This window comes from Larus michahellis, chromosome 5, assembly GCF_964199755.1.
Source record: "Larus michahellis chromosome 5, bLarMic1.1, whole genome shotgun sequence".
Taxonomy (NCBI): Eukaryota; Metazoa; Chordata; class Aves; order Charadriiformes; family Laridae; genus Larus; species Larus michahellis.
The window spans coordinates 55574589-55601219 of NC_133900.1; the positions used below are offsets into that span (position 1 = coordinate 55574589).

The window sequence follows — 26631 nt, forward strand, 5'->3', positions numbered from 1 at the left end:
AACTCATCCTAGAGAGTTCAAAGCACAGCAAGACCGACGTGTTATTGTTCAGTTGAGTCAAAAATTTTGCTATGTTTAATCTCTGTTTAATGAACTAGTAAAGAAAATAAGTGCCCTACAAGTGCAAGGATTTGCTTCCTAAATATTTTGTTACGTTATAGATACTCCAGGTAAAAGAAAAATTTACGGTATCTTTTTAATTTTACAACTGTCATCTTATTTTAAGAGGAATTTTTAAAAGCAAACAGCAAAGGGATTTTCCAAGTTGGGAAGCTTGACTTTAAAAAGCAACTAAATGGATTAGGTGGCTAGTCAAATTAGAGAAACCAGCTGGGGAAAAAACCTCAAATGAGCTAAAAAATTCTCTTAGCAGTTGCTGCAAGCCAGAGTGTAAGTGGTTTATATGCTCCTGTATTGGGGTTACTGTTGCTCTCATTACCTAGCTTGGTTTGCCTCAGCATCATCACCAGGAGCTGATAGTGCTGTCGGCAGCAAATGTGTGCAGGTTTGTTTTGACCTGTGTCTGCATCCTGCTCTAGAATTTGGGGTGAAGCACAAAAATCCCCTTCAGTAATGCTCCTAATGTGGGAGAGGTCTCTGCCTGGTGCCACAGAAGGCTGGTGGCAACCTGGGGATGGTGCAGTAGGGAAGCATGATATGTATTGGGGATGGAGCACAGACAAGGGAGAGAAATGGGAGACCAAAAATACCAGCAGCCTTGGGAAAGAGGTTTGTGTCATGTGCTAGTACTGAGCAGCGCTGTACACAGGAGATAGCATCCATTCCCAATGACAGCAGCCTTCTAACATCCGTTACTATGAAGCCGTATGTCTGTTATAAACAAGGAGATTTTATGCTTTTTGCTAGAAGGCGTTATTAAACTACAGAAGTCAAACATACTGTCAAAATAGAGACTGAAGAGATATTACTAGTTCATGATTAATCATGGATGATGCAAGCCTTCCTTTAGCTTAGTTCATTGTTTATGCTGGAGTACATAAAGGTGATAATTATAACTAACATACTTTGGTTATTAGAAATTAAACTATATTTATATCATTGTTTTTCTGAATCTATCTATCTCGTGCATTTATTAGGCTTTTTGAAGGTAAATTCTCTGTGCATTGTTGAGTGTCCTCCTAAAATATATTCAGCACTAAGAATTGCCACATTAATATTTGCCTACCTGTTAACATTTCAGACTTCTGCCTTACAAACTGAAGGCTACCTGTTTTTTTTTTTTCCTTTTAAGAGCCAAGATTTCCTCTTGCACATGCCTCTTGGAAACAGTGGATCACAGCAGGAATCTGTAGGAGGAGGAAGAATAACTGTTGGTGCTCAGACGGTGCCTGCTGCAGATCTTAGCAATTCCTCTCCTTCAGACATAGCATGCAACTGTGAGGCCTGTAATGAGCGCAGGTGAGAACTGAATTCAAACACAACAGCATGGTGCCTGTAGTCAGACTGTTGGCAGTGTTGTGACTTATTTGTTGGTGTATGTTTAAACTCTTTAAACAAGCTATCTGACAATAACAGTAACTTATGGATGGCAGCTTTTATCCAGTTTCATGCTTTATTTTAGGCATTTTCAGATGTATGTTGTTTTTCCTGAAGAGCATCTTCAGAATAGTAGGAATCAATACACCTATGTGATGTACAGAGTAATTATATTTGTCATTATTTGCAGAGAAAATTCAGCAGAGCCTGAACGTGAACCTCAGCAGCTTCAAAATTACTGGTCAGAAGTAAGATACATGGTTCGGTGTATATATCGCCAAGCTGGGACCCCTTTGGCAGATGATCAAGACCAATCTTTGGTACCAGATAAAGAAGGAATGAAAGAGCTGGTGGATAGGTATAGTACTTTGAAAAATATCTATTAATTGCTAAGAGGATTTTTAAAATTAGTTTTTAAGTAGTTTGGAATATTGCTTTGTAATAGAATGTTATTCACCATCTGTAAGTCTGGTTGCTTGGAATGACTGCCTCTCTACTAGAATGAAAAGTCAGAACAGTTAATTCTATTTCATGTAGGATTTTTAAGTGGTAGACTGAATGCATGGGAATCTATTAAATTCTTTTGCTGTTTGCAATAGGAATATTAATGTATAATTATGGAATGGTCCTAAATTCTTAGTCTTCAAAAGACTTTGAGGTGATTTTTATTAATAAGACACTGTTTAGTTTGAATTGCCCTATGTGAAAATCTTACCTTGTCGAACTAACCTGAGTTATAAAAGTGATATTGGCCATTGATCACTAGCTGAGGCATGTTCCAAGAACTTCTTTCTCATTTCAGAAGTTGAAATGATACCTTATCTAGGTGTGAAGTTGAAGATGTGCTTAATGAGATCCTCAGTTGTGGGTTTTTTCCTTTTGAGAGCAGTGTGGCTGTCCTTAAAGTGCTCCAGGGGGTTCATCTCAGTTTGTCTAACTGAATGTGTGCTCAAGGAATAGTTGCTCTCTTTGGTTCTGTATGTGCTTAATACAGTAAGGTCTGACTAGTCTGACAAATTTAGCTTCTAGTTGAAGCTAAATTCTGGCGAGGTGAAGAAACTTTTTAAAGATCACAGTCATCTAGCATCGCTCTTTGTGTACTCTACTCCTGAATCAGACTGAATAGATAACTAAATAAGCTTATTGCACTTCTGAGTGTTTTTGCACTTCTGCGAAAACTGAGTGTTTGGTTTTGAACATGAGTTGTGTAAAAGTAAAGTAAGGTAGTATGCCCCCCTGTTAGTCACACTTTGTTTATTTAAGGGATCAAAACATGCAACATAAGTTTTGAAATAAAGATGCTTAAATGTTGCATAGTGTGTAGGTAATTAAAACTGAATCACAGCTAAAATGGTTGTTGCTTTTTATGCAGTTTCTCTTTAACAGAAAAAATTTGGAAATTGGAACACATACTGTGTACCTTTCTTGTGTACTTACAGGCTTTGATTTCTCTAGAACTGTTTTTCGCTTTTCAGAGAGATTTATTAAAATACGAAGACAAAAACAGGATCTCAAAGAAGGAAACCTTAAATGTCAATATGATTATTTTTCACTCGAGTTTTGTGGTCTCCGAAGTATGAAATAAAATTGGGATACTGTGTTTGAGCAGACACCAGTGTGTCCAGTCTGTGGTGCTAATGTCATGCAAAATTTTTTAGCAAAGCTAGTCTATGTAGGTATTGAAAGTGTAAAAACAAAACAAACAAACAAAAATCCCCAAACAAACTATGTAGGTAGCATGCCAAAGACCATGCTGCAGCCAAGTATATCTTTGTTTAAAAGGCAGAAATTCCTAATTCCATGTTCAGCTCTGTTAGACGCAGCTGGCAAGAAATGGAGTGTCTGGTCGTCTTACTTGAAAATAAGTAATGGTGCCAAGTATTGTCCCTACTGTATGTTGGAGCGCTTTATGGCAATATGATAGCACTCTGTTTTGTGAGTGGTGAGGGAAGAGCAGGGACTAGATAGCAGCAGACTTTTATTCATCTGGCTCTTAAGTACTTATCTAATCCCTTTCTTCTTCCCCACCTCCCTGTGCTGTAAAAAACCTGAGGCAAGCGCTTAAACTCCATGCACAGGACTTTAAATAGTACGAATTCATTCTAAAATGCTTCAAAGCGGCTATCGTGTTTGGTTTTCTTCTGTGCGAGGTGATTCAAACACATGTCTGTCTTCCAAGAGATTATCAGACCTAGCCAGCTGTATGCTGTCCTTAGCAGGAAGCCCTGACCCTCTTTGAAGCTGTGTTTTAGAGTGACAAGCCTTGCAAGTATTGAGTGGCTGAATAGAGTGTATGGAGGGCAATATGTTTCTGGAACGTCAATGTTAGTGTGCTTCCCTGGGACAAATGAGTCCCGAATTCTGGTCCCTTGTCTAGATTTTAAAGTACACCAGTCATTTGTAATTATTGCAGTGAAGTGCTGCCACATTAGAGTGCCCTAAGTCATGTTCCTTGAAGGACGTTCTTTGTGGCCCTGTGAATCCCACACCTCTGCTATGCAGTGGCACAGCTTTAATAAAAGGTGCAAAAAATGTCCTTGTACAGAAGATCTGCAGCCTGGGGTAAGGAACTGTCAATGAAGGTGAGAAGGAGATTCATGAATGAGTATATTAAAAGCTTGGTAATTGTATGAATTATCTTCTTTCAGTTCAGCTCAACAACTGAAGGGTCCCCTAAAGCAGTCACAGAGTCCAGTCTGGTTAGTATGTATTTAGGCATGTTTTAGCTGGCTGCCAAACAGGTCAAGCTCCTTTAATGGCTTGAAGTAAATGCCTGTCCTTCTGCAGGGTACTTATGTGGCCTAGGTCTGGCTGTTCCAACTGGGACATTTGTTAGGACTGTATGTAAGAACATGGAGAAGTTGTAAAGAAGTTCATCTGAAGAGTCTTACTTCATCTGAAGAGTCTTAGTTGTCTATAGGATTGTATGCAAATTGAGTAAAGGTTTTTTTTTATCTCACAAATTGAAGTGAAATACTGAAATCCTAAATTAATTTGTTCCTCACATGTGCAAGCATCCTAGTCCTAAAGCTACACAGGAACTCAGTTCCACAGTGTAAAAGTAGGGAACTGGACTGCGTTTTCTCAGACTTAACGTAGTTCTGTAAACCCTAGCTATTGTTTCTTTTTGATGAGGATGATAGTAACTGGTAAATAATTTTAGGAAAGTGAAAATTGTTGATTACATGCATAATTTACTTATTTTATCACATATATATTCTAAAAATACAGGCTTTGTGAAAGAGATCCATATCAGCTCTACCAACGGTTGGAACAGCAAGCTAGAGAATATGTGCTTGAAATGAAGGTTCGCCTGCTCAGACACTTGTCACTGGGATCTAAAGTTGCATCAACATTAGCAATACAAGGGCCACCACAGGCACATCAGTTCATCTCACTCCTACTTGAAGAATACAGTGCACTCTGTCAGGCAGCGTGTACAATCAGCGCCTTTCTAGTTACTCTGGTAAGACTGAAAAAATAACCTATATGCTTCTACTTGCTAGGGGTAATGCAAGCAGAGCTGTTCTGGGCTCTTTCAGGTGTCTTCTGTGGTTTGTAAAATGTAAGGTGTTTTTTGTGTATGTGTGCTTGGAGACAGAGAGACTCTGAAAATGCAAATTTAATTCTTCAGAAATATAGATTAGGCATCTCTTACAATGAATTAATGAAATTATCTTTTCTTTGTAAAGAAAAAGGTGGGATGACGTTTGTGGTACTTATTCTGAAACTAATCTTTAAGCAGATCTACAAAATTTTAGATAATGCCTTTGAGAGTGTGTAAAACACTTCTTTATTAATCTTTAATGGTCTCTTGTCAACCATGTTTAAAGGACACAAACTTTAATGTGTAACACTAACTTAGATTGTTTCAATGTCCAACTTTTCCTTTATAAACAAGAATGGCTACTTGAAAGATCATCTCTTGCATCAGAACTAGTCTGTTATGTTATTTATTATTTCTAAAGTTCTTGTTCTTAAATGCTTGTCTTGATTGTGATGTTAGACTTGGGTTTATATTGTCAGGTAGAAAATAAGAAATAGCCTTTAAAATCTCTTCCTGAGTATCTGTCCATCATGGGTGAGTAACACAGCAAACAAATTCCGTAATTCTATTTGGTTAAGGGCTGAGAAGGTTATTAATCCTGTTTTGTTTATATTTCCCTGTACATCCTTTGTTAATGTCCTTATCCTGTGTATCCCTTTTCTTGTGTAAACTTTGTGCAAGCCAAAAAAGAAGTGGATAAACTGGTAAATTTGGGGATTATTGCCAATTAGCTGAAAGTGCCTGTCTAGGTATATAAAGAGAGGAAAAGATCAGGAAGTAACAAGACTGTGATGGCCACAGGTGAGAAGGATATAAAATGGAGGGGAAACAGAGTGTCATTACTGAGGTAGGGCTGTTAGTAAAATTGAACTGGCAAAGCAGGAAGATGTTTCTATTAAGAAACTTGAGCATATTTGGTGCTTTTTTCTGTTGTCAGTGCCCTGTATTTGCTGTTTTCTGTATTGTCTTACCCAGCTTTATCACTTAGATACAGATGTGAGGTTACTGCCATCTCCAGTTTTTTGGCTGCTTTTAATAGTCATCAAGTCTCTAACAAGGTGATTGAGAGAAGATTGCTCTACAGGTTGATTTTTGCATTGGAATTTAGAAATTTGTTCAGCTGAAAAGTGAATGGATTACAGTACAAATCTTAGCTTTCTCAAAGTACATCCGCCAGTAATGAACTCAGTGCCAGAACTACATAGCTGATCAGAAAGTAATCTTTTAATTTTTTCCCCTGGTTATTATTGTGAACTAGTAATCATGAAAACTTAACAGGTATGAGAGATTGGGATAATGGCCATGAAAAAACAGAAGATGCTTGAACTCCCTAATCTACGCCTTTTCTGACAAAATTCGAAGTGTAGTAAAATTTCTATTCTCTTTTAAAACACAAAGAATAAGAAAAACCAAAATACTCTAGATTCTTCTTGTCTTTTTCCTTCTGCAACACAACAAGTACTGTAAATTTCTTTCTACTAAGCTGTGACATTCAGAAACTGGAGTGTGAGAATGTAGGATACTATCTCTTGTCATACATTTCTTAGATTTATTAAATAACCTTTTTATTAAGTGGAGTAGTACGTCACAGCTTTCAGTCAGGTAGCAGGGTCACTAGCCTTTCCAATGTGTATGGTTGTTTTCTTTCAAGATACCAGTGCGCTATGGAAGAAGGAATCTTTTCAATTGAAATACATAAAAGGTAGTCAAGATCTCTAAACTTAGTGCAGCCTTTCTTTTAAAGGTAAAACCTTTGCACATAGCATGCTGTACGAAGGCATATAATGCCTTGAACCTCCACCTGTGAGGAACTAATTTCTCAATGAAATTTTGAACAGCCTTTCAAAGGAATCCAGCTAACTAGCGAAGTTCGAGAGCAGGAACTAAAGCCTTGTGCCCCACCAGGGAATGACAGGTTAAACTGAGGGCAAGCTGGAAAGACTGTGGTCAGTACAGAAGAGCCATCAAGTACAGAGTATAGCAGACTAGAAGGGAAAACTTACCTGGTATTTTTTTGTGAGGAATATTGTACTCTGCGCGGTCTGATACACAAGATTTTGTAGATGAGTGTTGACTGTTTTGTTCACAGCGTAAGAATGGAAAATGCTTAGGAAATCAACCTTTCTCATTGTTGACCCTTGAGGAATTATTAGCAGTTTATTGAAATTTCAAATATTTTGAAGACATAATATTCAAAGTGAAACTGTATATGTATCTTATGCAACTCGGGACCGGGGGGGGGGGAACCACCCACCCATTTATTAAATAATAATAAAACTCCAAACTTGATTCTTTTTTTGAATACTGATAGTCTTGTGTTTAGGTCTGACATAAATATGTATTTGGGGTTTAACCCATTATGCTTAACAAAACTTTGAAATTCCAGAGTATTCTGGTATTTATGGATACTCGTGGTTATAGCGCATAGGGCTTACTTGCTGATCTGATAGCCAGAACGCTTGCATTTAATTTTGTTGGGAGGGTGGGGGGGACTCCTGGTGTAGAAAACCTGTGTGCTGCTGGCTGTATGTGGGAAAATTTACTGACTTGAAAAAACATTATACCAGTCCTTGATTCTTATGTTTTCATAATAATAAATTTAAGTTTTAGTCCTTGAAATTACATACAATTATGTGTTCAATAACCTCAAATAGAAAGACATTCTGCTTACTAGAGAAGTAAGATGTTGGTCTCTTGTCTCTTTAGAAAACTTTGGTTTTGAAACTGTATTTGGAGAGAACCGTTCACTTGATTTATGTCAGTTTTGAATAAAGAGTGTAGGTTGCTATCATATATGTGCCCATTACTAGAGAAGTTCAAAGAACTGAAAAATCATCAGACAGACAATTATTTGACAAGAAAATCTAAAAAAAACTGGTTCAGATCATAAAATACATCTTTCAGTGCAGAAATGCATGGAAGCTTTCAACAACAGTCTGATTTTTCTTTTTTTTTCTTTCTAATCCACAACAATTTGGGAAAACAAGGAATGAAGCTATGGTTACTTAAGTCATTAAAGAATTACTTAAATTCTGAGATTCTGGGTAAGATCTGAGCTGGATAATGCAGCCTGTAGGTTGGAAACTACATTTAAAAAAAAATAAATCTTGCCTTAGACAGTTGTTTTTGTTTTTAATTTTCTAACCCTAGCTTTTTTCTGGTTTGTTTGTTGGTTTTTTTATAGGAAAATGAACATTTGAAGAAATTTCAGGTGACATGGGAATTGCACAATAAGCATCTGTTTGAAAATCTGGTATTTTCTGAGCCACTCCTGCAGAATAGCTTGCCAACATTGGTGTCACAGCTAAGGTAGAGTTTAACTTTTCTTTTGCAATTCAAAGGAGAAATCAAAGCCCATGTTTGCAACCACAGCGCTTAAACAAAAAAAAAACCACAACCAAATAAATCTCTGCTGCTTCTGCAATTTAATAGGTAAAAATCCTTGTTGATCTGTCTTGAAAACAGTATTGTTGATTGAGCAGGCTGCTGTCATAACTTGCTGGTTGGAAGAATTACTACCCTAATCTGCTTACTTGTAGGTTACCTAGTAAAATGACAGCATGCTATGAAAATGCTGATGGCATGACTGAATCGTGCTGTTTTCACTTGTCATCAGGCATTGCTGCTGTCCTTACAACTCTACACGCAAATTAAAGCCTTAATGCCTTCATACTTTCCCATAGCGGCCAAATAACTTACTTCGGAGTTTTAAGCAATCTTTTCATTGGAGAAAGCAAAAGAAACAAAATCCCTTGCTATGTGCTTGCAGGTCTGATGGCATATTGCATTTCCAGGGGCTTTAAAATGTATATTTTGTTAGTGATGTTGCTCTGCTTGTGACTTGTGTACCTGCAAAGTGTTTGGGGTTTTTTAGGGAACAGGTATTAATTCATAAAACTTGATTCTTTATCTTAAATCTAACATTGTTAAAGTACAGCCATGGATGGTTCGTGTTGATCTCTTGATCTTATTTCTGATGAATAGACATTTATGCTCTGTGTACATGTGCGTTAAAGGTATTGTTTTGGGTATTTTTCCATGCTACAAGAGCAGTTTAATTAAGTCTGTCACAAGAGATGTTGCTCACAGTGAATAAAGAAATTTCTGATGAGTTCTTCTTTTGCTAATAGATACTAGGAAGGAAAGCAAGAAAAGGCAAGAGCCCTTAATTGTCACCAAGCTCAGCAAGAAGTCCGAGTTCCCTCAGAATAGCTTGTCTGACTGGTTTATGTGAAAATGGGTTGTTATTGAAAGCCTCTTTTTTTTTTTCCCCTTTGTATCTTTTTTTTTTCTGTCCAGACAGGTAGTTCTGTTGCTGTGTTCAATAGTGTGTTCTTCAATTGTGTATTTTCCCAGTGATCTGTGGTTGACTTTCCAGTACCGCCGTCACTGACACTGTATGCCTCAGCTATCTCCATGCTTTCTGACAAGGCTTTTCTGCATCTTTTACTCCAACAATCCTGGCTATATCAAGACTGTTTATATATTATCTTCATCTGCAGAGATTGGAATGGTCTTAGTGAAGCTTATTGTCATTTCTTAACAAAAGCATTGGATTGTTTTCATTTACCTCTTGTTCTCAAATGCTACTGCAATTAAAGCCTGAGTAACAGAAGGTGTTTTGCTGCAGAACTTCACTGTAGTGACAGCTACCTTCAAGGCTTAAATGTGATGAAGTCGGAATCTCTTCCTGCGGGAGTTTCTTTTCCAGTATGTCTGTGTTCACTGGATAGCCTTAAGGGTGTTTCACATAAACTGTGGTTTTGCCTAGATTGATTCACATGAAAAGGCTGTCTTTCTACAGACAGCTGAAGGTAGCCTCGCAATCGCAGGCCTTGGTTCTCATGGGGGACTTCAATCACCCCAATATCTGCTGGGAAGACCACACAGCCAGGCACGCACAGTCCAGGAGGCTCCTCCCGTGCATTGATGATAACTTTTTGACACAGGTGGCACAGGAGCCAACAAGGAGAAGAGCACTCCTGGACCTGGCACTGACAAACACAGAGGGACTGGTGGAGGACATCAAGGTTGGGGGCACCCTAGGTCGTAGTGATCATGAAATGATAGAGTTCAGGATCATGGGTACTATGCACAAAACAACAAGAAGTAAAATTACAACCTTGGATTTCAGGAGGGCTAACTTTGACCTCTTCAAGAAACTGCTTGGAGAGATCCCGTAGGCTAGGGCTCTGGAAGGCAAAGGGGCTCAAGAAAGCTGGTTGGTATTCAAAGACCACTTCCCCCAAGCTCAGGATCGGTGTATCCCGAAGAGCAAGAAATCGGCCAAGGGACACAGGAGACCTGCATGGTTGAGCAGGGAGCTTCAGAAAAAGCTCAAGTGGAAGAAGGAAGTTTACAGTAAGTGGAAGAATGGACTGACCTCTTGAGAGGATTACAAGAATGCCGCCAGAGCGTGCAGGGATGAAACAAGGAAAGCCAAGGCCGCTTTGGAATTAAACCTGGCTAGGGATGTCAAGCTCAACAGGAAGGGCTTCTGCAAGTATATTGGAACCAAAAGGAAGACCAGAGAAGTTGTGGGCCCACTGTTGAATGAGACAGGAGCCATGGTGACGGAGGATGCGGAGAAGGCGGAGTTACTGAATGCCTTCTTTGCTTCAGTCTTTACTGTTCGTCCCAGGCCTCGGGAGTCCCAGGCTTTGGTGAAAGTAACAGGGAAAGAAGACTACTTCCCCTGGGTTGAGGAGGATTGAGTGAGGGATCAAGTAGGTCAATTAGATATCCACAAGTCCATGGGCCCCGATGGGATGCACCCGAGAGTGCTGAGGGGGCTGGCGGAAGTCATTGCTGGGCCGCTCTCTATCATCTTTGAAAGGTCCTGGAGAACAGGGGAGGTGCCTGAGGACTGGATGAAAGCCAACGTCACTCCAGTCTTCAAAAAGGGCAAGAAGGAGGACCCAGGGAACTATAGGGCGGTCAGCCTCACTTCCATCCCTGGAAAGATGATGGAACGGCTCATTCTGGGTGTCATCTCAAGGCATATGGAGGAAAAGAAAGCTATCAGAAGTACTCAACATGGATTCACCAAGGGGAAATCATGTCTGACTAATCTGATAGCCTTCTATGATGGCATGACTGGATGGATGGATGAGGGGAGGGCGGTAGATGTGGTCTACCTTGACTTAAGCAAGGCGTTCGACACGGTCTCCCACAGCATCCTCATAGGGAAGCTTAGGAAGTGTGGGCTAGATGAATGGACAGTAAGGTGGATAGAAAACTGGTTGAAGGGCAGAGCTCAGAGGGTCGTGATTAGGGGCACAGAGTCTAGTTGGAGGTCAGTGATGAGTGGTGATCCCCAGGGGTCAGTACTGGGTCCAGTCCTGTTCAATATATTCATCAGTGACCTGGATGAGGGGATAGAGGGCACCCTCAGCAAGTTTGCCGATGACACAAAGCTGGAGGAGGTAGCTGACACAGCAGAAGGCTGTGCTGCCATACAGAGAGACCTGGACAGGTTGGAGAGTTGAGCAAGGAGGAACCTTATGAAATTCAACAAGGGCAAGTGTAGGGTGCTGCACCTGGGGAGGAATAACCCCATGCAGCAGTACAGGCTGGGGGTTGACCTGCTGGAGAGCAGCTAGGTGGAAAGAGACCTGGGAGTCCTGGTGGACAACAGGATGACCATGAGCCAGCAATGTGCCCTCGTGGCCAAAAAGGCCAATGGCATCCTGGGGTGCATCAAGAAGAGTGTGGCCAGCAGGTCGAGGGAGGTCATCCTCCCCTTCTACTCTGCCTTGGTGAGGCCGCGCCTGGAGTACTGTGTCCAGTTCTGGGCTCCCCGGTTCAAGAGGGACAGGGAACTGCTGGAGAGGGTGCAGCAGAGGGCTACCAAGATGATTAGGGGACCGGAACACCTCTCTTATGAAGAAAGGCTGGGGGATTTGGGTTTCTTCAGTCTGGAAAAAAGACGGCTGAGGGGGGACCTTATCAACGCTTATAAATACTGAAAGGGTGGGTGTCGGGAGGATGGGGCCAGGCTCTTTTCAGTGGTGCCCGGCAACAGGACAAGAAGTAATGGGCACAGACTTGAGCATAGGAAGTTCCACCTAAACATGAGGAGGAACTTCTTTACTTTGAGGGTGGCAGAGCACTGGGACAGGCTGCCCAGAGAGGTGGTGGAGTCTCCAACTCTGGAGACATTCAAAACCCTCCTGGACACATTCCTGTGTAACCTGCTCTAGGTGACCCTGCTCTGGCAGGGGGGTTGGACTAGATGATCTCCAGAGGTCCCTTCCAACCCTATGATTCTATGAGCCTTTTTGAAAGGAGAGGTTCAGCATGAGCTTCCTGTTTCATGATTTCTAGTTTATATAGTGTATGTCTTGTTTTTCTTTGGTAAAGATAGATTATGTCTGTTTTCATGGACTCCCAGGATTTCACTGTTGAGTTCTCTGGGTCTGAAGTAGGAGAACTAGGTAGCTTTCCCTTAGAAATTTTTCTGGAGGATAATCTGCCTTCCATTAGGAATTGGTGGGTGAATGTTCCATCAGAGAGGCCTCACATGGAGAAGGAGGGATTGGCCTGGTCCTCTGATAATTTGCTCACTAGAGAATCGTTTCCATGCAGTGGAGAAGGTGTTGCCAGAGTCTCTTTACAAAAGACCATTGGCCTTGTTGTTTTCCCTTCTTGAAGAAGAAATGTGAAATGGCATTTTGGCATCTCAGCTTCACTTAGATTTTGTGTGTTCACCCCTTCTCTCATCCCTTATTTAAATCACTAAATGTTTTGTGTATCTCTGGCTTTTTCAAAATATATAGTTGATGTGCTGTGATTAGTTCCAAGAACGCTTACCAGATGTCAGACTAGAAAAGATTTTCACTTAGTGAGGTTTAAACATAGCAGTCTTGTGGAGATGGAGGTTACTAGCTGATATGAGATCAGCTGCGTCAATATTTCACAGGACTGGTCATCTACTCAGGGTTAACATAACTACTATGTTGTATCTTGTTCTGCTACCTAGTCAACACCTCTGGTTTGTTGAGGAGGCACACTCAGTTGTACAATCTGCAGACCATCTGTAAGAGCTGTCCATATGCTTATCAAGAGTTAATTAATCAGCAGGGCTTCTAGAGCAGAGGCAGCATTTCGTAAGGCAGTATTTTCATAATCACTATGTAAGGGAATCCAGTCCTTTCATAGGTTAATGAGTAGTACTTCTTGATGAAGGTGTCTCTATGAAAAGTTTCTTAGAAGTTGCATACCTTTCTTGGGTTAAGATGCTTTTGATTACATGCAATCACTGACATACCTCCTACATTTAACAGACTGCTTTATTGGGGTTTGGTAATGAAGTAACTAGCTGATACCTGGGGTTTTCCTGTCCTCTTTGCTTTCCCTGTATGTGATAGGACTGTGTTCAGGTTATATGCACAGCTTCAGTTAAATGCTGTTGGCCAAAAATTTCTGGGTTCTTGATGAAGATACGCAGGCATACAGTAGTATCTATGTCAACAGGTATGCCTTGGAAGATGCAGTTACTGTAAAGTAAGCAATTCTTGTTAATTCTTATGTATGTGTGATGCTTTTTATTACCTTTTTTTACTGCAGTCCAGGAATATATCCCACCTCTGTTTACAGGACTGAAATGTTATCTAGATTATTGCTTCATACTTGCCTTGAGGGGTGAAAGTGTATTTACTAGTAGCACATTAGTCTTTACTCGAGAGTCACAATAAAAATTGGAACTGTAAATGCTGTTGCGTTACTAATCTAAATTTATAAAAAAACTACGTTCTTTCGCTTCTAATGTGAGAGTATATTTAAAAAATATTTTGTGCACAACTAGTGTTTGAAAGAATAGTACTACTCAGCAGCAGTTATGAGAGAAAATTCTTGACTTAGGTACAGAAGGATCACAATTTCACATAATGGCATAATACCAGAAATGCAGGCTTCAAGAAGAGTAGTAAACTGTGATCTAGCAACAGGAATTGACGGAGTTTGCACTGAGAGTGTGGAAGTGTTTTTTCCTAAAGTCACCTCCCTGAAATGCTGTAACTGGGCTTAAATGTTGAGTTTTAAGATGCTTCAGTCTTTTTTTTTTTTTTTTGGTACTAGCTTTGACTCACTACACAATGTCTGTGCCTAGCCAGTTTCCTCTTGATTACTGAGTAGGAGAAATGTTGAAAAGCTTCAGTTTATTTGTGTCAATTTGCAGATCGTTACAATTCAATGTGCTTTAAACACACGTTATCATATAGAATTTTGTCTTTTTACTTCTGAAATCAAGATTTTGGGAGTTTGCTTATTTACTTAAGAATTGTTGTGATGATGTGCTCTAATCAATTTTAAAGGAATTTGCTGTACGAGAATGTAGTAGTAGAAAGGAAGGTGAAACTGTCTCCTATTTATGGGGGTCCTTACAGAGAAAGTCATCAGTGAACGACATAACCACATTTTGAACTTGGTGCCGCTCAAGTGATAGTAGATAACTGTATGCAACCAAATTATCGCACTTGCCTCATTCTACAGCACTTTTCCCAGCTGGAACTCCCAGCTTGTCTAGTCGTCTTACTCGTCTAGTAATCTTAGCATTGATCATGAGAGTTCTGATTAACAAGCTTCTGGCTTTATTTTTATATATAGTTCTTCAGTAAATAGTCAACATGTATATTTAGCCCATAGAATTTGGAAGGATAACTATATCAAGCAACAAAATTTGAGTAAATACGGCTCAGTAGGTTTGACATCTGGTTGCTTGTGGGAAAGAGGCTCTAGAAATGTTGCACTTCCCACATTCTTGCTATTGTTGGTTACAGAACATTGAAACAAGCAGTTGTTGGATATTTTTTAAAAAATGACTAAAAATACTAATTTTTTGAATACAAGCAGCTATGTGGGCCTAGGTGTATCAAGAACTGCACTTTAACCACACTTTTTTGGCTGGCAGAACTTAAAAGACTTAAAAGTGTGATTTTTTTTTTTTTATTTTTTTTTTTCCCAGTCAAATGTCTCTTCTATAACAAGTGCTATTTGAACTTTTAGGCTTGGAACAACACACGATTCCTGTAGTGAAGATATGTATAGTACCTTGCTACAAAGGTATCATCAGCTGGAACAGGAAATGGGTCAAGTTGCTGAAGCATGGCTTGAATGCCAGAAAAGAATAGATGATTATGTTGATGAACAGGTAAGAATCACGTAAGTGGTCTCAAGGCTGATTCTAGAGGGAGCAGCCCATTCAAGGCTGTGCCTCTTGTGAAGAGTTTCTTTGATATTTTTATCCAGAGCTTTGAAACAACAAAACGTAACTTTTTTCATTGATGTCAGTCTTTCAGAAAGAATAGAACACTAACATACCAATACATAACAGTGATTGGACAGAAACATCTTCAAATTGTTGAAAAAGATTGTTGTGCCATTGTTTAGAGATAGTCTTTGAAAATTTTTGAATTACTTTAGCCCGTAAGTTGCCCATAGCACATCTGAAACTTTCTTTTGTAGATGTCACTAGGAAAAGGAAAAAAAACCCCAACAACCCACACAACAAAACCCGCTAAGCTTCCAAAAGAATAATCGCACTAAATGAAATTCAGAAGAGCTTGCTTTTAAAAACTATTGCATGTTGCATAGTGTGATGATTGACCTTCATGCTACTGTCAAAATCAGAACTCCAGAGTCTTGTTACATAAATATTTTAGAATTCTGAAGTTAGCCTTTTTCTAATTAAGTATATGTTCGGACTGCTGATTCTTCTGAGTTTGTGCTACATTTCAGAAAATAATCATGTTGTTGTGCTGACTCCTACATTGTCAAGTGCTTAATTTTCAGAAAAATAGCTGTTTCTTTTGCAAGTGGTTGTTTATACTGTCTCAAAATTGCTCATGTGCTTTTTGTCTCATGTTGAAAGAACTTGAATTTTTTGAAAACACCTCAGGATAAGGCTTTGAATACTGTTTAGTTCAATCTTAAGTATACTAGAAGAAAGAATGTGTCTTGAAATAATTGAAGATACAGAATTTTATAGAACTTTTCTTGTATTTTGAAGTTTTATGAGCATTAGGAATATGGAGGTCCAATTTACGATTTAGTAATGCCATGTTACTCCTATAGATAACAAACGTATGTTTAAAGTCTTGTAGGACACTGTAAATGTCCTTCAGAGGCTGTTCCCTGTGATGAAGATTCAAGTGAGCTTTAACCACTAATTCCAGTACCTTGAAGATGGAGTCAGGGCATAACTAATTTTATTTTTAGAGATTGTTCTATATTTGGGGTCTGCATCTGTGAGTGATCAGTTATGAAGTTTTCTCTTGGTCTGGCTGCTTTTCTGCACGTAAATATTTGATGGTGGCTCAGTAAAATTTCATCTTCTCACATTTTGTTCTACTAGAAGTAATTTTCCCTGTGGTCTCAGGGTGTTGTGGCTGGCTGATACTGCCTCTCCAGTAAGAAAGGGAGCCCAGTTCTCTTCTCATTATTTGCTTTTTTTCCAAAAGATGAAATTTCTATAGAGTCACATTCGTATCAGACCTCTGACTGGTTGATCCGCACCACTTCAAAATCAACTCTTAACTGATATTTCTGTATTTCTCTGTATCAAGTGACCATACAGCTGCCACAAGCATTGTTTTATATGCTCAGTGTAGCCTGTATCTTAATGCAAACAGCAACCCTTCTCCCATTTGGGGAAACTTAGTGATTTCTTATTTCCTAATGACCAAAAAAACCCTGCAATGGGAGCGTGTAGGGGAAAAAAAGCTAAAATTTAAGCCATCAAATTTTAAAGGAGATATCGATATTGGTATTTATGTTGTAGAAAAAGTTTTTTCACAATCATGCCTTAAACCCTGTGTTGTTGATAACCTGTGGTTATACTGTCTTGATGAAAAATACATCATTCAGTATGACCATCTTACCTGAATTTGCACCGATATTTTTGTTAACAAGGTATAAATCAGAAAGCTCGGCTACTATGGAAACTGGATCTTAAAACGGCAAAGGCATGTTCATTATTTGCTGCCTCTTGGCTTAACAAAATTGTGAGGTTTTATTGCAAATGTTTCAAAGGTTAGAACACAGACCATCACAAGAGAACTTAAGAATGATCCTCATTTATTTACTGTGGAACTATACCCAAAATTTTAGACAGGGCATCAGCAGGGATAGTTAATGGATCCTCCATTACAGTATGTTATCTTACTTTTTCTTGGAGGGAGGGGAAATGAATAGCTTTTGCAAGCAATACAAATACTACTTTTTTTTTTTGTAAATACTGTGTAAGACAGCTGTGTCATATACAGACATGTGACTTAATACCACGCTATACTGCTATACTATGTGTGCACACTGTAATAAAACTTAGAATAAGGATTTGTTCATATCAGCACATGTATTCATCACATGTTAAAATCTGAGGAAGATGTTTTAGCATATCTGGAATATAGGAGAGTTTAAATGTATGCAGCCTGTACTTCCAGATCCTGTTTTTCTTACCAAATTTAGACTACATTGAACTCAGGAGGTCCTAAATATATCTGGATCATTCCCATAGGTAATGGTTAGATAGTTATAGGTACTTCATGTGAAAGTGTTTCCTTTTTTTTTTTTTCTTCTTTTACTGCTGGCTCCCACAGATGAAAGGAATACAGGAATTCCTTTGCCCAGCTCCACAAGAACACAGGGAGACCTTCTTGCTTGTCTCTCCAAATTTGTGTGTGATTTTTTTTTTTAACAGTGCTGGTCAGCTTAATAGGAAAAAAATAGTAGTGTACGCTCATAATTGGTTTTTGTCTTTACGGTGTCTGTACAACCAATTGAAACACTCACTGTTTTTGGGTGCTAAGCGTTTGTGATAAGAAGAATCATTTTTATTACTTCTAGTGAAACAGGCTAGGAAAATAGATTACATTCACAGGTAGAATTTGGGATGCTCAAATGTGCTATTCACATTTGATACAGAGTTTAAAATTTGGAGGCAGTGAGCATCCTGTGATGTATGTAGGAACATCAGAGTTCTCACAGGTGATGTAGTGGTATGTGTCAGTTCTGACCAAAGTTCTGGCTTTGTTTCATGCTTAAATCTATTTCAGAATGGAAAAATACTTGTTCAGTGGCCTGTCTCTCTTTACCATGTATTGTCTGATGGATCTCAAATACTTTTTAGCCTCAAATAGACCGGGAGGAAGGAGGAGGGTGGTAGTGGACCCCTCTCCTCCGTTGGGCAACAGTGATAGCATATTCACTGCAGATGTGCAAGACTCGAGTGTAATTTTTTCCTTCTGATGGCATTTAAATGTATCTCCCACTCCCTAGCAGAATTCTTGGGCGTGAATCATGTGGTTTGTATTGCAGCTGCTTTGCTCTGCTGAAATAAATATTCATTGGGGAAGAGAAAGAGGGAAGTGTTTCCCTATTATTTATGGAATTAATAAGATACTTGCAGACGTGGGGTATTGGAAAGGCTGCAAAGTTGGAAGTAGGAAAACTTCAGCTTCGGCCCCTGTTCGCATTAATACTCAAGAGTACGAAGACTTAAACCATGCTGTTTTCTTTGACAGTTTCTTGGCAGGCTTGAGTAGGCAGCTCCCAGTTAATGCACTGGCTGTTTTAAACGTCATTCTTTGGCATTAAAGTCTTCTCTTATAACATACAGTGAATGTATGTGCCTGTCTCTGATGGTGAGGATTCAGTTAGGTGGCAGAACACCTAAACCAGTGAGTGTTGCTGTGGTTAGATATAGCTCAAGGGTGCTCAGAAGCTGATAGTACAGCCAGGATGAAGTTTCCAATGTTCTTTTGCCGCAGCCTCTGCAGTACCTTTTAGTGTGTTCTTAAGAAATGGTACCAATGGTTCAAGAATATTTCATGCATGCTATTTTTATTTTTTAAAAAAAATACATGCACATGATAAACTAATTTTTTTGTTTGGTGTTAATTTAACCTCACTGGAGCAGGGGAAGTCAAAATCCAGAGTAGTAATTAGAATTACATGCTGCTGATTGTTTCAGGAATTCATTAAGCAAAACTTTACCACTTAATACTGTTTTGGATCCCCAGCTTAAAATTTCATTTTCCCAAGTTAAAGAATGATAATAGCAATAATGCACTTAGGTTAATAATAAGACTTTAAACTTTTGATCAAGTATGAATTTCTAGAGGCATGCTTTTGAAGGGAGGGAAAAAAAGATTGCTAGTGGTATAAGCTACTGGACTTTGGCTCACTAACATATCTGTATGAAGCAATTTTTAATATTTTAAAAGGTGGTAGATTTTATTTTATTAATTAGGTAAAAGGAAAAAAGAACTGTAAAAGATAAGCTAGATAGTTGTTTTCTCTCACTGGTGAAGTAGCGCTCTTAAAATGTTCTAAGATACAACAGGAGAAGTTTTGTTATTGCGTTTTGCTGTGTTAAAATTCCTGTAAGCTTTTGCATTCTGTCAGAGTGAATTTATTTACTAAATCAGAAAATTATCATTTGTGTACAAAACGTTACAGGCTCTATGTGCATTTATGGTGATGTGATTCAGGGATGAGTAATTATAAAATATTTTTCCAGCCTTAGGTAGGTCATGGGCATGAAATACATTGAGGAATAAAAGTGGTAAATAGTCTTAGTCTAGGTCACTGCTTAATTTGGTTTATTTTTCTCTTTTTTTTTTCCTCTTTGAGTGGTTAGTTCCACATGTGGTACATCAGAGTTTGGACTTGAGCCTGTGTTGTGGCCTTGATGAAAGTCCTGAATCTCTAGATTTTAATGGGTTTTAGTGGATCTGAAATGTTGAGGATTTAATGCCAATCACATTTTATTGAAAATGCTATGAAAACATTTAATGAAAACAATTACTAACATAAGGAATAAAAGTGTAAAAATCTGAAAAATAGTGTAAATTAATATAAAATCTTATGCTTAAATGACTCAAAATGATTAGCAAATAAAATACACTTCATATTGACTAAGTATGCAAATACTGTCAAAATGGTGTAGATGAGCTAGGTTTAATGAAACTGATAGGCTAATTGACAACAGCGTTAGGTTTTCTATTATTAAATCAATGGGTTTTCCTTAAATTCTGTTTTAGATGGCAATGAAAACAAAACAACGCATGCTAAAGGAAGACTGGGAATTTTTTAAACAGAGACGTTTTATTGAAGAGCAGGTAGGATTTTTTTTTTATACCATACTAATTTATACTAATGCTTCATGTATATTTGTAAGATGCAAACATATGAGTGTAGTATATTGTACTAGTTCTGTGTGATCTAATTTTGCAACTATGCCAGCCATGAAATTTGGTCAGCTAAAATACAGAAAAGCAAGATCCAAGACGAGAACATAATCTCAGTTACTACAAGATAAAAACATAAGCACCATAGTCTTAGGGTTGAATAGCAGGTTTTAAAATTCTTTGTACAATAAAAAGGGGGATTTTTGATGCCTTAGAGTGGCATCCAAAACAGCCAATACATTGAGCGTGGAGCTGCCTTGATGTATGTGATAGGGAATATTGTGTTCAAGAGCTTAACAAATTCCCTTGCGTGTGCAGAGCTGAGGAGTGTGAACCACAAGAGCAGGGTAGATGATTCCATCTGTTATGACTCTGGCGATGGCTCCTACATCTGTTTTGTGGGGGAAAGGCTGAGCAGAACTATCTGCCTCTTTTAAGCTGTAGCCAGAGAATGGTCAGTAGAAGTTCCTAACTTATTTTAAAACTATCTGCTGTTTAAGACACAGTACTTTGTTCTGTAGCCTAGAAGTGTTCGAGTACATATCACGCTTTCCGTAAAAGTACAGTGTGACTTGGCTAGACTCAAGACTGGATAGGGAACCGCTCTGTTCCTCTATCACTGTGCAGAAAGAAATGCTAGTCATGAGCCAGAGAGAGTATGACAGTACATTTTAATAAACTTAAACTTAAGCTTAAATTGGCAATATCTCAAAGCAGTCATCAGTAAGTACTTTTTCCTATAAGGAACATAAGCCTGTGTTAACCATGTCTTTAGAACATCTGGTATACAGGGCCCCTCAGAGGACTTGAGGAAGAATCCTCTTTTTCCTTGATCCTAATTGGGCTTAAGTGAGCTGTAAGCCCCGGGCTGCTTAGGTAAGGATCAGTTCTGGGCATCTATAGAAGTAGAAGCTTAGGCACATCCTTGTTTAACCTAAGGTTTGTAGGTATCTAATGAAATTAGGTGCTTTCCAGATTAGGCCTCTGCCAGGTGGAGGTTATTTGGATTGTATTTTTTCACTAATGCAGTCGAGTCCTGTTTTGGGCAGCTACTTTGTTGCTCAAGTCTATGCCATTGGGCTACAGAATTAGTCCTAATTCTTTTTTGCAAGCTAAGGGTGAGTTTGCATTCTTTCTCCATTTGTCAGCAGTGTCCTTTTGTTCATGCCATGAAACAAGACAAGAACTACTCGGCTTCAGAGTGCGTCAGCAGAAATACCATGCAAGATGCAGATACAAATGAGTCAAGGAGATGGTCTTGGCCACTTTACTATTTCATAGTAGAAACATAATTTCTTTGAAGAGTTTCAGTGCCAAGTGTTTGTTGTTTGTGACTTTGAACTTCTTCCTTTTTTCACTCGTAATCAAAACACCACCTTCATTAAATTATTCGGAGTGCTTCTTTTAAAGTGTTTTGCTCCAAACCCTTTTTTGATTATGTAATTTGTTAATCATGATGTGCCATTGAATTTTAATGGAAAGACTTGCACTACTAAAACACTGCCTTTGTAATTTACTTCAGCTTAATAACAAGAAAGCACTAGCTGGGGAGAACAACTTCACAGACACAATGAGACACATGCTGTCTTCACGTTTGAGCATGCCTGACTGTCCCAACTGTAATTATAGAAGAAGGTGAGCTGATGTTTTTAATATGAAATCATAATAAATCATTAATTTCTTGTTAGAGGAAAAAGGAAATACATCATTGGAATAAAGATTGTGGTTACTTTAAATGAATGCTACTTAAGCAAGGTCATAAAAATCTGTAATCTTAATTCTTGAACAGATGTACTTGTGATGACTGCAGCCTTTCACACATTTTAACGTGTGGCATCATGGATTCTCCTATAACGGATGATATCCACATTAACCAGTTACCACTACAAATTGATTCTGCTCCGGATTATCTATCTGAGATCCGCCCACCTAGTATGTCTTCAGCAAGTTCAGGATCAGGTTCCAGCTCGCCTATTACAATTCAGCAACATCCCAGACTGATCCTCGCAGATAATGGTTCTGCACCAACTTTGTAAGTTCTTTCTTCTGTTTTAAAATTTTGGAGTGAGTTGAACTTAAGCAGGCAAGTTGCATTGGCTGACTATCATTATGTAATGCTAGTTCTGCCTCAGAAAATTATTTAATACTGGTACTGTATTCAGCAGACCACAACTCCAGTGCTATATGTTGTGCAAACATTTAAAAAAAATAAATAATCCTGTAAAGTTTAAAAAATTTCTGAAGATGTTGACTTACCAGTATTGCTAGAAGTGCATGTAGTATGTACTTTACTGCTTTGAGATTTCAAGGACATCCGATACTGATGTACGTTAGAGCATTGTTTTAAAATGTCACATTTTGTTAGACTGAGCAAGGGAACTGGTGATCTTTTCTTTGAGGGATGGTCATCTCATATGAATCAGTTTAGTTCCAAAAAAACCTTTATTAGGAGGCTTTTAGGATTGTTGAAGTTGTGTTAACTCGAGTCTTGCATCAAAAGTTATTGTCCCTATCAGAACTATCTGCCACCCTATTTTATTCAGATTGCAATGACCATCCAGTTTGAGGCATTAGTCTAATGGTAGACTTCTGCTCCTTCTGTAATTCTGAAGTGTTAAAACTGCTTGGTAGGCTGGCTTCTGTTTGTGGTTAGGGTACAGCTAACCAGCAGTCTCCTCTGTCACATAATATCCTAAAGGAATATTTAAAAAGACCCAACTTCACTGCTGGTGGGAACATTAATGAAATACCTGTTTTCAGTACAGTCAAAGGAATTGTCATTAGCGTTCTGTGTTAATATGATGTGACGAACAAGGACAGTGCAGGTATGTGGGATGTTTCTCAAGAATATCACTTCACTAAGTTCAATTTCCTTTAAACCTTTACCTTTGTATTTACTACCATCAATGGTTTAATCTTCCATAACAGGACTTCAGTTTCAGAACCTATTTGGGGTGCGCTTAAAAACAGATTATGTGTCAGTGTGTTTAGCTACATATTCTTAAATGCGTGGTTTGCAATTTCTGTAAACTCATTAGTTTTGCTGCCGAAATGTCCAAAATTGTTCAGTTTTTCTCTTCAGAAGCTAGCTCAGTTGAATCTGAGTATGATTTACTCCAAGAAGCCTATTTTTAGGGAAATAGCACTGCTCCTTGGGGAAGGGCCTTTTTATGTCTCGTATCTGCTGTGTTTTATTTCCTCGTTGCACATTTGAAATATGCCTAATGGTGCCATCGTGTAATTAAATTTTGGCGCAGCATCTCATGGAATGAAAAAAGATAAAGTGCACAGTTTAAGAGCTCTTTTAAGAGCTCTGGATTGCTGTAGAAACATGAACTAACCAATCTTTGCAACACTTCCCTGGAGCGGATAATTAAACATGCGTGTTCTCTTACTAGCTATCTATGTAGAAAAAAATTCCATTAAGTATTTTAGAGCAGATTCTGAAAAGCACGTAGATGGGGGGTTGTCTAGGAACTAATTGCTATTGAGAAATTTAGGAGTTACTATAATGTATTCAGTGTTCCCTACTTACTGGTTTGACATTTAATGTATGGAAAAACTTGAATTTTATGTTGTACTTTTTTGCACTTCACACTTTCTGTAAAGTAAATCATTGGCATAAGGCTTTTTCCATCAAATTAAAGGTCATCCATATCCTGTCATTATTAATTTGATAGATTCTTGGTCAGAAAACAGTGGTGGAAAACTATTTTACACAGAAATAGCAGAGAATCTTATTTGTGATACAGGCTGACGTTCAGGCATGCAACAACTATATTCAGCAAGATTTTATGGCAGGTTGCTTGATTTTACTTGCTTGAAAAACTAAGTTTAGTTTAACAACTTATAAGACAATCCTTTGGCTCCTAATTGGAACATTCATACAAGCGATGTATTCCTGCTATCACAATTAACAGAGGTTACCAAGCACTGTGATTTATCTAAGCCTCTCTTCCCCTCAGTGGTAGTGATGATGAAGATGTTGCGCCATTATCAGCAAAATTTGCTGATATCTACCCACTGAATAATTACGACGATGCAGAGGTGGTAGCCAACATGAATGGGATTCACAGTGAGCTAAATGGCGGAGGTGAAAACATGGCATTGAAAGATGAGGTACAGCATTTACAGTGTCGTATCTTTTTTTCTGGCAGTTCGATATTCTCGCTGGGGAAAGGCCTCTCCATCACCTCTATGTTAATGGATTAATGTTGTCCAGTCTCCTCAGGTGAGCAGTACTAGCAGCAGTTCCTCAGAAGCAGATGATGAAGAAGCGGATGGGGAGAGCAGTGGTGAACCACCAGGGACTCAAAAGGAGGAAATGTCTCTAGGAAAAAGAGCATTAAGGAAAGATGAAGCAAAAATGGATAGCCCACCACCTTCTTACCCCAGTCAGCAGGTATAGTAATCTGAAAGCAACCCTTTTAGTAAATTAGTTTTTGAAATGTGGCTGCTCGAATAAGAATACATTTACATCTTCAATTAAATATTTCCCTTCTAATATGTTATGTTATCAGTCGGTGGATATGATACCTAAAATATTTTTCAGTTAATTGTATATTGTCATGGCTGATACTTCCTTTAGTCAAAACCTGAAATATGTTAATTATATTGAAGGTGGCTCCAGTAAAAGGGGAAAAAAAATTATTCCTGTCTGTATGAATGAGAAATAGAAACCAAGAAGTATTTCTGCTTGGAAGTCTGAGCTTGGTCTTTGTTAAATGTTAATGTTGTTATTTGAAATTAATCGGGGGGACAGGGGGAAGGGGAGGATGATGTGAGTACTTAGTTAACAGATACTTCTTAGTATTATATCTGAGAACTAACTTGCTCTCTCGGAAGCCTGTGCAGTTAAATCCATTGCATGACTTATGGCATGGGTCTTGGTCTGCATGATTTTTTTTGAATTTTTTTAATGGTTTAAGATTATTAAGCTCTTTACTGTAAGGTCACCAAACCACCCAGACAGCCATGCCTAGAGTATCTACTCAGCAGGTGTTTGCTGTAACAGCTGAGCACCAAAGCAAAGCCTCCGATGGACTTGTCTTTGTGACCATGTGGCTTTTAATCTGAGTTACCCTGCAGCTACAACATGGGCTCACTGTTTGAAGAGAGAACGTACCAGTCACTTTTCTTATTGTACAAAAGAATCCACATTGGAGAGGGCACCTTTGAGACCTTAAACAACAATCAGATGGGAACTCACATTAGATGTTCCCCTGTGGTTGGGATGTTTGTAAGGCCTTCCACTATAAGTGTTTCCTCATGTGTTAAGAGTATTAAGCTACAGCTTTTCTTTCAGCAAGTACGTTGAGAAATTTTCTGTGTATGGCTGACCAATGCCATCATACTTATATGAGCTGAGACCTCTGTCAAACTAGTTTGAAACTGGTTAACAGATTCAGCATTTGTTGTGGAAAATCAAATGAGATTATGTAAGTGTATTTGCCTTAGGGAAGCAAACTAAAATGCATTTTTTTTTCTGTCATTATCTGCTGGGGTTGCTCATTTACTCAGTGTCTTTAGTCCCTTTGGATTTCTTTTCATGCTCAATACCCAAAGGTTGGTCAGAATTGGATTTTAAATCTCACCATACTGTTTGACATCTTTTTTCCATTTTCCTTTGTTACTAGATTAGTATTGGTTTCTTGATAATACTAACTTTTTTATGGGAAAATTATTTTTCCTCCCTATACACCTAATTAATTCAATCATTGTATTTGGTTTATGAAATCTTTGGTTGTTAAAATATACCTTGTGTCAAAGGCTGTAATGCTTTTAACTGATAATGAAGAGTTATTTGTTTCTGAGAGGAAGGCATATTGAAGAAGAATACCACCTGTCAATTCTTTTCTAGAAAGCTAAGTTAGCTAGCGTTGCTTTTTGAAAAAATGCATACTGACACATTTCTGGGAAGAAATAGCAATCAGGAAATGTTCCTGGTGTGGCGTCTGGTAAAATTATCTTTCAGTGAAATGGCAGTGGCAGGAAAAAGTACTGATCTGAGAGAGGGAAATGGAGCTGCTCTTTCCTGGGCTGCTTTTCTTCCAAAGTCTTGAATCCTTTTAAGACAACAGAGGCTAATGATAGCTTGAGATCAGTAAAAGGTTCTGATAAGGCATGGATTGATGTGATTATGAAATTTTTCGTGAGAAATGTCTGCTTCACACAATCACAGAATAGTTGAGTTTGGAAGGGACATCTGCAGGTAGTCTAGTCCAGCCCTCCTGCTCAAAGCATGGTCATCTAGAGTGCTCAGCACTGTGTCAGGTGTTGAGTATCACCAAGGATGGCAGCTCCAGAACTGGTACAGGTAACATGTTCCAGTGTTCAACCGCTCTCTCAGAAATAAATAAATGCTTTAAGCATGAGTGGAATTCCTATATTTCAGTCTCT

At 38.6% G+C, this 26631-nt stretch overlaps 1 protein-coding gene across 3 annotated transcripts in view; it reads left to right on the forward strand.

Annotated features, from left to right (window-relative positions):
• FAM193A (family with sequence similarity 193 member A) overlaps window positions 1-26631 on the forward strand; it is an 82204-nt gene that overhangs the window by 36142 nt on the left and 19431 nt on the right. For 2 of the 3 annotated variants that reach the window (XM_074587401.1, XM_074587402.1), the window contains 10 exons: window positions 1253-1419; window positions 1688-1855; window positions 4729-4963; window positions 8229-8353; window positions 15050-15194; window positions 20086-20163; window positions 21755-21867; window positions 22022-22264; window positions 24198-24351; window positions 24455-24634. In XM_074587401.1, the coding sequence (XP_074443502.1) occupies window positions 1253-1419; window positions 1688-1855; window positions 4729-4963; window positions 8229-8353; window positions 15050-15194; window positions 20086-20163; window positions 21755-21867; window positions 22022-22264; window positions 24198-24351; window positions 24455-24634 (1608 nt within the window). The remainder of the gene's footprint in view (window positions 1-1252; window positions 1420-1687; window positions 1856-4728; window positions 4964-8228; window positions 8354-15049; window positions 15195-20085; window positions 20164-21754; window positions 21868-22021; window positions 22265-24197; window positions 24352-24454; window positions 24635-26631) is intronic. The other variant, XM_074587403.1, reaches the window with a different exon arrangement.